The sequence below is a fragment of the Durio zibethinus genome, chromosome 14 (genome assembly GCF_047325235.1).
Source record: "Durio zibethinus cultivar Kanyao isolate XHJ-2024 chromosome 14, ASM4732523v1, whole genome shotgun sequence".
Taxonomy (NCBI): Eukaryota; Viridiplantae; Streptophyta; class Magnoliopsida; order Malvales; family Malvaceae; genus Durio; species Durio zibethinus.
Genome location: NC_143175.1, coordinates 2433271 through 2447089, shown reverse-complemented (window position 1 = coordinate 2447089; position 13819 = coordinate 2433271). Strand labels below are relative to the sequence as shown.

At 28.5% G+C, this 13819-nt stretch overlaps 1 protein-coding gene across 1 annotated transcript; it reads right to left on the bottom strand.

Annotated features, from left to right (window-relative positions):
• Window positions 1–8231: 8231 nt before the first annotated feature.
• LOC111295057 (ricin B-like lectin R40G3) lies at window positions 8232–11386 on the bottom strand. The gene is made up of 4 exons (XM_022888410.2): window positions 10747–11386; window positions 10340–10462; window positions 8845–9073; window positions 8232–8611 (listed from the first exon to the last, which is right to left on the bottom strand). Coding segments are annotated over exons 1-4 (885 nt in total). The 5' UTR covers window positions 11278–11386; the 3' UTR covers window positions 8232–8609.
• Window positions 11387–13819: the final 2433 nt, after the last annotated feature.

Genomic DNA, 13819 nt, shown 5'->3' with positions numbered 1-13819 from the left:
TGATTGGTAGTGAATTTTTCTTTTCTTTTCTTTTTTGTTTCTAATTGTTTCCATCTTCTCTATAAATTTTAGCATCAAATTCGTATTGCTTCCATGTTCATATATTCCAATTATATTCCTACTAAACCCAAACATACATTTAAGATTGTTTACTTTATCTTGTTGTTTCCAACAGCCAGTTATGGAAGAACGATCTATGCTGAACCTTCCTTTCATCTGATGTAATTAATGCTTCGATTATTAAATTATGAAATTTTATTTATTCAAAAGTCACTTGGCCCTAATTAATTTTATATAATCAGGAATCTTTCTGTTTGTTAATAATTTGCCATCGGATATTAAGTATTTTAGTTGTCTTGAAGTTAATTGTTTATGTTTTCTTCATTAAAACTTACAATAATTAAAATCCATAATTTAATTTAATTGATATTCAAATCTTAACAGTTATCATTTTTTTTTTATCTCTCAATTACAGTCTATTTTATATAAAAAAAATTACAATAATTGTAGAAAGGACTAATTGACGTTGAATTTCTAGAAAGCCATGATTAATTTTTTGAAATGAGTAACCACCTCTTTGAGATTAACTGAACTGAACCAGATCATGAATCACGTGAATTATTCCCCTAACCTCTGCAGACATTGTATCTATCCCTGACAATAAAAATCGCACAATATTTCTTAATACATAAAGCTTTACCCTTAATCTTCTGTCTCAAGTGTCATAATTAATTATTACATGTGCCTCCCCAAAACCTTGAATATTCCTTTTAACAGCTGTTTCTTTGTTTTTTTTTTTTTTTTTGGAAATTAAATTTTGACTAATAATATATAATTGCAAGTTAATTTTGGATTGACATGAATAAAATTAGGTAAGTTACAGTTGCTGATATTGATTGTATTTAATTAAATAACGCGTCTTATTCTCTTTGCTAGGCTAAAACTAAACATATGTTACTAGAATGTTTACAACATGTTTAAAATCTGTTCAAGTAATGTTATGATCCCGATGATATCTTTTTTTTTTTTTTTGTGGAAAAGAGGTCAGATATGTAACAGATGATCAGGAAAAAAAAATGATGAGAGAAAGTTGAAGGAAAATAAAAAAAAGAAATTTAAGGGGTGATTGATTGGGAATCGGTTATTGAAAGAGAAGAAAGGTTCATGTGATTGTGTGGCTGTGTATTCAACCCTCCACCATTTACTTACTTTCTATTCAAACCAAAGCTTCCGATCCGTTAGGAGATTAATGCTTGCAGGGAAGTTAACCGGCATTTTTGGATTTTTTTAAAAATTTTTTTTTAGAGGACGAAGATTAAAATTAAACCTAATAGTTTTAGATCTGACACGAAAAAAATATAAAAATAATAATATTTGTATATAAATTTGTCAAAAATTAAAAAAAATGCTATAATTTTACGATAATTTTTATATTTTATATATATTTAATATAAAATAAATATGATATAAATATATAAATTATTAAATTTATTAAAATAAATAAAAAATTTTAAGCAGCAAGGACAAGAAAAGAGTGTTGAAAACAGAATTTGAACAAAAAAAAGAATATTCTCAAATAAAAAAAACAAAACAGGAAAGAAAAAATCCCTGATTTGTTGCATGAAAACGTGGGGACAGCGGCCAATTGCCAGGCTCCGCCGCGTATTATTTTTTTTCTACATCGTTGTCAGTTTTCTTTTTTTTCTCTATTTTCACCACCCTGGCTGGCTACTGCTCCCTGTCACACCGACTTGGTCTATCTTTTTCTCGTTTTCCCTTTCTAAAATTTCTTGGATTAATTCAATTTTAGATTTTTAATCAATCACCGTATAAGCTGATTGATTGATTGGCTTAATGATTCATCCCACATCAATTAAATAACACTTCGAGTTTGAATGATATCAGCATGCAAAATGCGATATTTTTAAAGAAAGCATTATGATTCAGAACTTCACTACTTTTCCAGTTACATGTACACATAATAACAAGTTAAATTTGATTAGATTCACATTATCAAGAATCTGAATTGAAATTTATGAAATAAAAGAGAATTAATTTATTGTGTTGCTAAATACTTTTATTAGACTCGAAGGGTCGAGCCGAGTCTTGGATAAGCTAACCAACCACTTAATTCAATATGATACATAAGCAGATTTACTTAAAACCTAACATATAAATAAATAAATAATGATGCTCTATTGATATGTATATATTTTAATAAATAAATAAACATGGCATACATATTCGCATGAATTAAGTTTTACCACATGTATTAAGATTAGATTTATGTCGGTCTAGCTAGTAATTTTGATGTAACTTTTGCTTCTTGATTATCTTCATTAAGAGATTTAATTTGATACATAATTAGTTTTTTTTATATATTAATTCAGTATGCTCCTCTTTTCGGAGAGGACCAAATTCAAGTGTATACTATCGTTCAAACATGAAAGAGACTAGTTAGTGAGGCTTAGATGATGGAATCCGATGTCTCATGAATTTTTTTTTTTTTTGACTAGAGAGGTTACATTTATATCAATTATTAATAATTACATGAAACTTATCGATTTATGAATAAACTGTTATCCATACAAACGTTTTGAGTGTACATATGATTATTGTTTAAATAAATATATCGATATTATCATTGCAAGAATGAGCCATCGAACTATAAAAAATGGGAAATTTCTTATAACATTGACTTCTAAACATTCTTCAACGTAATCTCTTAAGTCATTAGACAAAAGTTTAATAATTTTAGTTAGAATGGGAAATTTCTTAGCTGTTTCCTAGGAAATTATTAATGGTGTTTTCAGTGAAAGTGAGTTGAACGATGAACTCAAAAATGAGTTGGGTTTGATCTAGATTTGTAATAAGAAAAACACGGTTAAAGAAAGTTAAAAGTTAATTTTTGAAACGTGTTTTGATACTCAAGTCAATAACGTATAGAAAGTTAAGATTTAAGAAAAAAAATAGATTGCAAAGAAAATTTACAGGTGAAGGGTTTAGAATGAGTATACTTAGACTTTTGTTTCCTTATATAGGAAGCATGGGGTGGTGACAAGATTGAATTAGGTGATAGCTAATGGAAATTTCATGTGGAGCTCAAAGAAAATTTATGTAGATAAGATTAATTTAATGATTCTAGGCAAGTTAGAGGCAAATTAGAGAAAAGTTAAATTTTCGTGAGATAACATGTTGATGCGAGGAAGTCCTAGTAGATGAACAATTCTGGGACGAGCTTATGTTGTGGCGAGAAGTTTACACGTTGATCATTTGTAGTAATAATATGACAATTAGACGATTGGTAACTTGATGAACGTAAATGTTGACCTTATTGACTGAATAATTAAGCATAAAAAAAATAAATTTCATTTATCTCATTAATATATATGTTAAATTTTTTAGAAACAGCGTTGTTTGTAATATTAGTTTAAATTGATTTAGATCATACATACATTTGATCTTTCTTTGTGTTTTTTGCTTGTTTCATCTATAACATCGTTCTTGTTTACTATATCTATACATAATATTGAAAGAATCTTCCATATAATTTTCAATCAATTATTTTCTAAAAATATATAAAAGAAAATTTTTCACCAACCAAATCTTTCCACATGTCTAAATCTTTTAACTATGAGTATATTAATTTATAGATAGCTATTTGTTTTTCTTAATTCATGATAAGGAGAATTGGAATTCACTCTTAAAATGAGAGGGTATAAATTTAGCGGTGAATCTAATCTTCTCAACCGTTGGATTACATATTAATCAATCTTCTTTGTGAAGCTTAACTCAAAGATTGTAGTTTTAATTAAATTAATATTTTTTATAAAAGAGATATCAGAAAAAAATAAAAAAAACTAATTTTAAGTATTAAGATTTTAATTTCATGCTTACTAAATTCTAATTTTTAATAATAATTGCATAAATCGATTAAAACAAAGTCTATTTTGAGTTCTTAACAAACAATTCAAAAGCTTATAGAACAATGTACTCAATAGCTTATAAGAAAAGCAGTTTCTGTCTTGGAGACCAAGAACTCTCTTTATATATATATGAGTAGGGATTCATTTATATTGATGTCAATATTATATTTTTTTATTAGATCAAAATTAAATTTATAACTAATTTGAATTAAAATAATATTTTTTTATTTTAATAATTTTGATCTAAGAATAAAAAATGTAAAATTTGAACTAATATAATGGATTCCTATTATATATATCTAATCTGCACACCTTAAGAAAAATTCTTCTTTCTTGATTATTATATATATATGTAACGAATTATGGACGGTTCAATTTAACTAATTTAATATGCTAGATAATGGCTCAAAAATTGTACTCCAAATATTTACACTTTGAAACTTGAAAAAAAAAAAAATTTCTCCTTCTTAAGAAGTTTCTTTGAAAAGCATACATGTTTACAAAAATAAAAGAAAAATGTAGTGGTATTTTGAGAAACAAATTGCAAAATATTTAATTTCATTGAAAAAAAAAAGAAAGGAAAAGAGCCCATGGTGAGCACATGAATCATAGCCGTACAGGATAAAAACCTAAAGGACTCGACGTGGCACGAACTACGAAGTTTTCCTGTTACTTGGAAGCGTTTCTCAACGATGAAAACGGAAATTTGCCTTAAAAGCCGTTTTGTCATCAGATGACGTCATCATTTTTTGTCTTAATCTTTACTTAATAAATAAAGTGATTAAAAAAATTGGAATTGAAAATTTAAATTTATTAAATATTATATTTTTAAAAATAATGATATGAATTAATTAAATTTAAATTTAAATTTATTAAATGTATTTCTGTAGCAATTTCTGTTACAATATGGTTTAAACAAAAATCCAATAGATTTTGACATTTAAGATATTCAAAATTTAATTTCTTGCAAGTTTAAAATTAAAACACAAGTAAAACTCTTATTGGCTTAAGTTATATAGATTGACATGCTTTAATCAAAGACGTGTGGGACTAACAATGATTATGTTAATATGAAAGGAAGCATATGAACATATGTGGAAATTTGAAAACTACATGTAATTAAAAATTTAAAAAACCCAAGTTTCTAGAAACATTTGATAAATAAAATAATGATTTTTTTTTTCAGAAAAATAAAATATTTCGTAAATTGAAATATATTTTATTTTTAATATATTTAAAATATATACATAATTATGTTAATGTTTTTCGTAAATTTAAAAATTTTATTAACGATGAATGAGATAATTTTTAAAATAAAACTGTAGGATGGATTTTTGTGAAAAAGATTGGTGGCCTAATTAAAGCTTTGCAAACGTGTAGTCCTATTTAGTGTCACTATCAAATAATTTAGGCACTCGTGGGTGTCTTCATTGCCCTTTAATTTCGCCAACAAAATGCCTGGCTTTTATGGGATTCTAATGTATTCCCTATTCCATGTGAGAAAAGTGAACATTTTTTTTTTCTTTTCTAATATATGAGTTGGGGGAATAGAGTTTTAAACTAAAACAATTCCTCCCTAAAAACATAATTATATAGATTGCTCCAACTCTCAATTTAATTCAATATAACTTACTTTAAATGAGCTAAATTTGAATAAAAAAGTAATAAATAAAATTTTAATGGATTACAACTAATTATTTTTAAGTAATAAATTTGAATAAAAAATGGCATTTACTAATAAAAATTATAAAATAAAAATCTTTATAAAATAACTAACTATGATCTATATCTATATATATGTAAAATTTTGAAAGGAAATAAACTCAAATGTGAGTATTTTTATGATACTTTAATTTTGTGTTGAAATATTTTAAAATTTTATTATAATATATAAATAAATATTTATAAGATATCATTTATAAAAAAAAGTTATAAAAATTTTAAATTAAAATAAATAATATTTCATAAATTAAACGTGAATTTTTATAATTTTTTTTGGCATAGTTTTGATGAGTAAAATAATAAATATAAGAAAGTTTTTCTCATAATTGTGTTCTCGATTTCAAATTTAAAAGATTGGAAAAAATAATTTTTTATTAATTTTAATTTAAATAAATTTATTTAAACTTAACAAAAAGTGTATCATACGAAGTTTAAAAGTCTTTACCATTAAAAAAATAGTAATTATAATAATGAGCTATGAAGTATAAAAAAAAGTTTTGAAAAGACGTAAAAATCAAACGAATTTAAGACATTTTGGGCGGAAAATGATATATAAAATGCTAAAAAACAATATGAATGATGTGAACACCTCTTTATCATTATGGAATATTATTACAAATAGGAAAAAAAAAATCTCAAAGTTTCCCATTGATAAACTGTTTGATTAAAGAGATTATCCGCGTTGAATTGTACCGTTTGATTAAAGAGACTATCCGCGTTGAAGTGATAGTTAGCAATATTTTCAAAGGAGAAATGAAACGAACAAACCAACCAAAAAGAAAACCATAAATGTTTTCACTAATCTTGGCCCATTTCTTTTAAGTTTAACTAGAGTTGAGTTAAGTTTCAGGTGTTTTTATTTTTTGTATTTATCTTTATTTTTAGTTTTTTTTTTATTTTAAAAATAAAAAAATAAAAATATTGACAAAACGAAACCTCAGACGTTTAATTTGTTCATTCCCAAACTTTAATTCAAACAACATGCATTTTAAGTTGGCATGAGAAAAAAATAAAAAAAAATAAAAAATCAATTGAAATTGATTTGATTCATATTAATTTTATTTTGTTTGGTTCAGATTAAGTTTGGATAATAAATATATATATATATATATTAAATTCAGATAAAATTTTGAATCGGGATATAAAAAATTAAAAAAAAATTGAATTATATATTTTTATTAGTTTTTATATACATTTTAAATTTTTATAAAATAAAAATAATTATTTTATAAATAAATCTATTTAAATATATTAAAAAATATTATTAAAATAATATATAAAAAATTAAAATTTATAAACAGATAAATCGAACTAAACAGAACCGATAGAATTTAATTTGAATTGGATCAGATAATATCAATTCGGATTCGGATTGAATTTTAAAAATTTATAATATTAAAAATTATTCAAAAAACTAAATCGAATCTAATCCGATTTAAACCATTATCATCTTTAAATTTTTAGAGAGAAAAATGATTCTGATAATGACAAATGGATTCTCAATTTTCTTTTACAATTTATTTGTCACATATATGTATTTATAACTGACAGATGGGCATAGAAATATAAGAAAACTGGGAGCAAGAGCAAGAAATTATAATGGTAAATTTACGTGAGACTAAAGGAAGATTAAAGAAATTGAAGTGAGACGTTCATATGATCTGATACCTGATTTGATCAACAGCAATGCTTCACTTCTATCTCTGATGAATAAAGAGATGGGAATAAAGATTGGATGGAAGCTTTTGTACCTTTAGAAAATGGTGAGACAAAGAGCACCTTTTCTTTTCTCCTTTTTGGCCTTAACACTACAAGTATTAATGCCTTCTAGTTTTCTTTTGCTTCCATTTTAACTTTTTAATTTTGTATGAACTTAGGCAGGCCATGACCTTCTTCATCTATTTCGGACGTGAGATTCGTGACATTTTCTCTCTTTCACTTGTGTGTACTATAATTATTTATCTCTTTCCGATGTGAGATTCATGAGAAGAGCACTATTTTTTTTTTTTTAAATTAATTATTGAATTGTTAAAGAGCTCACAATATGATTTAAAGCATAATATTAGTTCTGAAATTGAGTTAAAATGAATTATCTTATCCTTTTAAACTTTTCTTGAAATGTTTGATCTCAAAAACTCAGAACTATAGAGTGTGTGCAGAATCATACAGGATGATGGCACACAGTGGCAATGGTAAGGTTTAATTCTTCATTGTTATGCCCATTGAAGAAATTTTCATTTGTTAATTCTTCAGATAAATGCAACTCTGGACATGGAGCACAGAGCAATTGAAAGTCCAAAGGCTGCCCTGCTTTGGGTTATTATTCACATTGCTAACGAATAAGATTTTGTATGGTAAAAGTAGAGCCCTTTTAACCATATAGGCTGCTTATATGGATCAGATTATGTGATTATGCAATTGATCTCATCTTTGATTAGATCAGGAAAAGCAAAGGTTTTTTTTTTTAATAGTTTCTGATTTTGTCCTGATTCAAGGCAGAAGATTTTTTAGCATGATGATCGCTTCAACAGATGGTAGATTCCATGTCAAAAAACCAAAGAAGATGCAATGGTGGCACGGTAGTAAAGACTAATGAACATAGAAGTGCATATAATAGAGAAACTACAATGTCAAATATGAATAGGCAAATTTTGCAGTCATTCACAGAAACTCTGCAGCAGATATTCTTTATTGCTTTTTTCCACACACTAGTTGTAACGCCACAATCTCATATAGGGCTATTGTGAGCGGGACTCCACACTAGTTTATAATAGGGATGATATAATTTTATCCGAAGTAAACTGGCAGTAGGCCTCTCCACACATATAGATTTTAAGATATAGAATGAAAACACACAAAAAAACCTGAATAAGATAAAGCATAGGGATGATCCTTCCAAGCTATTCATCAACAGGCAACACACAGATTCAATCCAGAACTGGCAACACCATATTACAAGGATCCTGCATTCATCACTGGCTATCAGTAGAAACATAAAAGAACCAATGTGATAGAGATTCACAAACTTTTGACTGATGTTCGCATGGTTATGTAGAAGGAAAAGGAGAACAAAAACCTTTTCACGCTTCATGTGCATCTTGTTCTTGTGATCTTATGATTACTTAGAAAAGAGATTTAAGAATGCGGAAATGATTGGATTTTAATTGTCTTGCTTTTTAGTTTTCGAGAAACTTACAATATGGTACAATCTTCCATATCTGGTTATCTCCCTTGTTCCATTGCCAGAGCACAATAGTAGTACCATCATGGACTCCACCAGATTTCTTATCACCATGGAAAGCATCCACATTCAGGCGAATGTTATTAATCATTCTTATAGCTCTATAGCCATCAGTCACTTCCTTGCTCTCACTCCATAGTATTGACCCATCAAGTTGATCTGGCTTGTAAGGTATCAGTTGGACCTGAAGACAAAAACCTTTCTTAGGAAAAATTTAATACAAATTTTTGCCAGTGTCAGAATCAAGAGAGAAGGGGTTGGTGAAGTCATCAGCTCTTGCATCTAGGCTAGCTTCCAAGATGCCTAATCTCAGCACATGGAAAGGGGAAAAAGGCATACTTGCCTTTTTACATGATAAGAGGGCAATTTAGCAGTGACAAAGCTAAATAGCTAGGAAATTATAGAAATTTGTTCTTGACCATGGTAAGCCACTCGAATATTCTGAGCAACAGGTAAGCTAGCCCAATATCATAACAATTGTATTGTGTTACAACAATGACGTGCAACTGAATTGGCAGAATAACAGATAACAACAACCAACAATGGTGACTCAGATAATGCCTATGTTCAACTTTTTCTGTATTTAAACTACTAATTAAGCCTTTCTGCAATAAAAGGAGTTGATGATGGAACCTTAATGTGTCAAACTTGACAGACTAGAAGCATTGTATAAGGGAACTGATGGTCAAAGACAGGAACGACAAACAATATGAATCACATGAGGAGAGCAATAGGAATTCAATAATATCTTAGACATGTTCAAATAGCACGGATAACATGAGAAACATATAGCGAGAGAGTCCTCAAAATATCAAAGTGTTGTCTACAATAAGAATATCATTTGCTCCTCGCCTATCAGCAAACATTATCAAGCAAAGAAAATCAAAAGCTTTAAGTATGAAGATCACATGGAACTAAAAAGCCTGGATTATACCATAATCAATAAGTCATATCAATCTTATGCTGTAATTGAAAGTCTGCCAACTGTAAAGTGTTAACCAACTTCAGACACAATCCTACAGGAAAGAGGCTATACAATTCTTAAGTGGCATAAAACAGTGCATTGAATGAAATGCAAACCAGAAACCACTGCTTCCACATAAGATAGAACAAAAAACATCAAAATTGAATGAATACACGAAAAGCAAATGTTGTTTAGCAAATGCTCCTGAAAACAAAACTGAATGAATATATGAAAAGCAGAAGAAGAGCATTGCTAGAGGTCAGGCAGAAATTGGTGACAGTCATCAGTTATGAACCATAAATTCTTACTTCTAAAAATGCAAGAAAAAGAAAAGTAACAGAATCAGATATTCAGTTGGTAAAAGGATGACAAACCCAATGCAAAGCTTCACAAGTCTAATCTAGTATCAACGGAAAGTACAAGTAGAAAAGGAGCATGTGAAATGAGCAGAAATAAAAAAACTCTAAAGTCATGGAGAATTCTTACAGGATGAGAAGCTCCGATGGAATGTTTAATTGCTTGACCAGTGGCTTTATTAACCAGAGCAAAGCTGGGGAAACCCACTTCATCTTTCACTGATGTGCTGAACTTCTCATCTTTGTACCAATGCTAAAACAATAACCAAAAAAAAAAAAAAAGTAACATCCAAATCAAAATAAGATATCATGCTCCGCCTTAATTCTGAGTTTTTACTGTCAAAAGGGGCTTTTTTTGGGTTGTTGATTAATGTGTTTAATAAAGTCAAAAGGCTTAGAACTATCAATCTGGAGGGCAAAACGAGAATAATTACATAATATATGGGAATAATTTCTACAGAAAGATGATAATTTTATAACCAAAAAATTAACTTTAAGAAAATTGTAATTCTGCTGATCTGTTTGCCAGATACGCACCTGGAACTTATCAGAGGGATCAGATGGAGCAAGAATAACCTTACCATCTCTGATGGTAAGATGAAGATTAGGATCAGCTTTGCAATAGACTTTAACAGTGGGTTTCTTGGAGAGTTCAGAAACAGAACCAGAATCGGATTGATGGTGAAGGAATGGCAAGTGGGGAACAAAAGAATGATGGCCTGGTGAGTGTTCAGGCTGGTAGCTACCACCACTGTGGTGGACATGGGTCACATGGCTTGGTGGCGGTGGAAATTCAGTTTCTTGGTGGTGATATGATGGTGGTTGGTATGATGGGGGTGCTGCAAAGCCAGGTTGCTGGAAGTATGATGATGGTGGTTGTGGAGGTGGTGATGGTTCATCAAAGCCAGGTTGTTGGTAGTATGATGGTGGTGGATAGTGCTGAGATGGTGGAGTAAACTCATGGTGGTGATGATGATGATGTGGTGGTGGTGGTCTTTCCTGGTTTTCTTCATCATCATTTCTATGGTGGTCACTGTGAGTGTGGCTGTGACCGAAAGGAAATTCCATTTGTCTGATTGTGGATCTAATTTCTTCAATTGTAGACTTTTGATCTAAACAACAAGCAGCTGCTAATTCCTTCAACACAAATGAGCTGCAGCCTTATACTGAGGAAGGTAAGAATGAAGGGAGACTTGAACCTTGTATTTTTATATTATTTTTTAAATCTCGAATTTATCTCCTTTAATTGTTTTGTATTAACCAGATCTAGTTAAAACTTAAAAGATATCTATCTATACGTTTAAATTTGTTCTTATTTTTCCTTTATGGAGGCTTAAATTACGGTCGGTCCAAAAATCACTTGAATTTTGCAAATAAAAGATACTATTAAACTATCTAATATTTTAAGCACAAGGTAAGAAAGTAGGTTTTATTTATTTATTTATTGATTTGTTTATTTGATATTTATAATAAAATTTTAATATTGATTAATACTTGTTTTTTATTGTAATTGTTTTTATAATTATAAATTCATTAAAAAATTTAAAATTTAATAATTATAACTTTTTTATGTCCCCAAATAAGGGTTCATTTATTAAAAAAATTAATAAAAAATTGATTTTTTAATGACATTAAATAAAGCCAGCTCTGACCTGGCTTTATTTAATTTGATTAGGACAAATTTAGTAGTTATAACTTCCAACAACTATCTACCTAGGACATTTGTCGATGCATTTTTTTTTTTAATTTAATTTTCAAACTTCTAACGTGGGGCGGTGGGAGGCTTCAATGGTGATATTTGAATCTGATTCCTTTATTTTTTTTTCAACTTATTTATTGGCACATGGTAATTGGAGCACAAGGTTTTTATTTTTTATTTTTAGGTTTATTAGTTGACATTAATATTTATGTATTATTGATAATATTTTTTTAAAATACACAAATAATGTTAAAATATTATTACATTTGTATGTATCATATAAATTTATTAATTCTTAATACAAATCCTAATAGTGAACAGAACATTTGATAATTTTTAATTGTTCTTTTGGCCATTACTTTGACAAATTGAATCAAATTCCTTTTCATGATTTTGGTCTGGATATCATCTCTTGACATGTCTAACAGTCATTCAAGTTTTTGGGTCAGGCCCAGGCTCCAAAGGTATGAAAAACAAAAGATGGAACATATTCCATGTTTGATCTTTTCAGTGTTAAATATATCCTGTCAGTTTTAAACAGATTTCCTTTTACAAGCCATGGCAGCTACTGCTCTAAACTACTGTTCCTTTTCATGTTCATGTACCATAGACTTTGATGATAAGTTCAGATTCTGCAGCAGATAAAATTTTACTAAAACGAGATACTGCCTACAGTAAGTGTTCAAATCTAGCTAGAAAAACTATGACTTTCTTAAGTAATTAACCTTTCATTCTTTTTTATTTTTAATGCAATGGAAGCTGTCATACAGCGATAAAAAAAAAAAAGAAATACATATATTGGGATACGAGAGTAAATATACGAATCAATTGAGTTAATTTTAAATTTAATTAATCTTTTAGCTTTTAAAAAGGTTTTAAGCTAACTTCTCATGTGGAAATTGCCAAGCAAGATGCTATAACTTAGCTTTAGTTATACAATGCAAATGCTACCTAAAATTCTCCACTTTGACTGTGACTGACACTTTTTATCACTATGATTTTTGTTAAATTCCCTATTTCTAAATCATGGGATCATTAGTCATTTTCATTTTCACCTAAACCATTATGTCGAAAGTAAAAAAAAATTACCCTTGTTTTTGAATATATAACCAAAGAAGACAGGAAACAAAGTTAACCCCTGTTGGGGTAAAAGTAAGCTCTCACCTGTGGACTTTTCCACTGTAAAACTATAAGTGTCCATTATTTCTGCACACGCTTTTCTTGAGGGCCCCGTGAATAATTCAGACAGTTCTTCAATAACAAGCATAATTGATCTCTTATCTTCTCAAACAAAAACTAATGTGAACAATTCGTGAGATTATGACAAGATTTCTTCTCTGATTACCATAAATTATAGTTAGACACCAATCATATGACATTATATGTCATTTGTTTAATGTCTGCTAATGACAAGATTAGCAAATAGAGAAACAAGATCAGAAGATATTGCTGTAATCTTCAATGCTTGGTATCTACTGCATTGTTTATTATTGCTCCTATATTGCATTTGTATTTTAGTAAAGAAGCTGCTGCATGATTTTTATCTTATCCAACCATTAAATGAATCTGCCAACAGTCACATTTCCCGATAATAAATACTGAATTTTTAATTTTAATAATCAGGATTCAAATAAAAAAAACATGAAATGAATCAAAGAATTTTAAGTCCAAGCAATAACATAAGAACTAGGAATTTTACCTACTTGTTAACTCGGCTGGTCTTTGAGATCTTGTAGATTCATGTCTTTAATTGAAATGTATGATTAATATCTTATTTAATAAAAAATTTGGGATTAATTATTGGAAATATGGGGTATCAAATATCATTTATAAATAAGTAATAATAATAAAGAAAAGAATAAGTATCCAATTCCCATCCAAAATATGCTTTAACTTTGTTTGTGTTCTCAC

Bases quoted from the DNA above. Each gene is read 5' to 3' on its own strand.
- LOC111295057 (XM_022888410.2), bottom strand. From the start codon at position 11,277: ATGGAATTTCCTTTCGGTCACAGCCACACTCACAGTGACCACCATAGA. The intron at 10,463-10,746 runs GTGCGTATCTGG...TTATTGTTTTAG, and splicing joins ATCCCTCTGATAAGTTCCAG to CATTGGTACAAAGATGAGAA. The intron at 9,074-10,339 runs GTAAGAATTCTC...TTTTGTCTTCAG, and splicing joins CCATCGGAGCTTCTCATCCT to GTCCAACTGATACCTTACAA.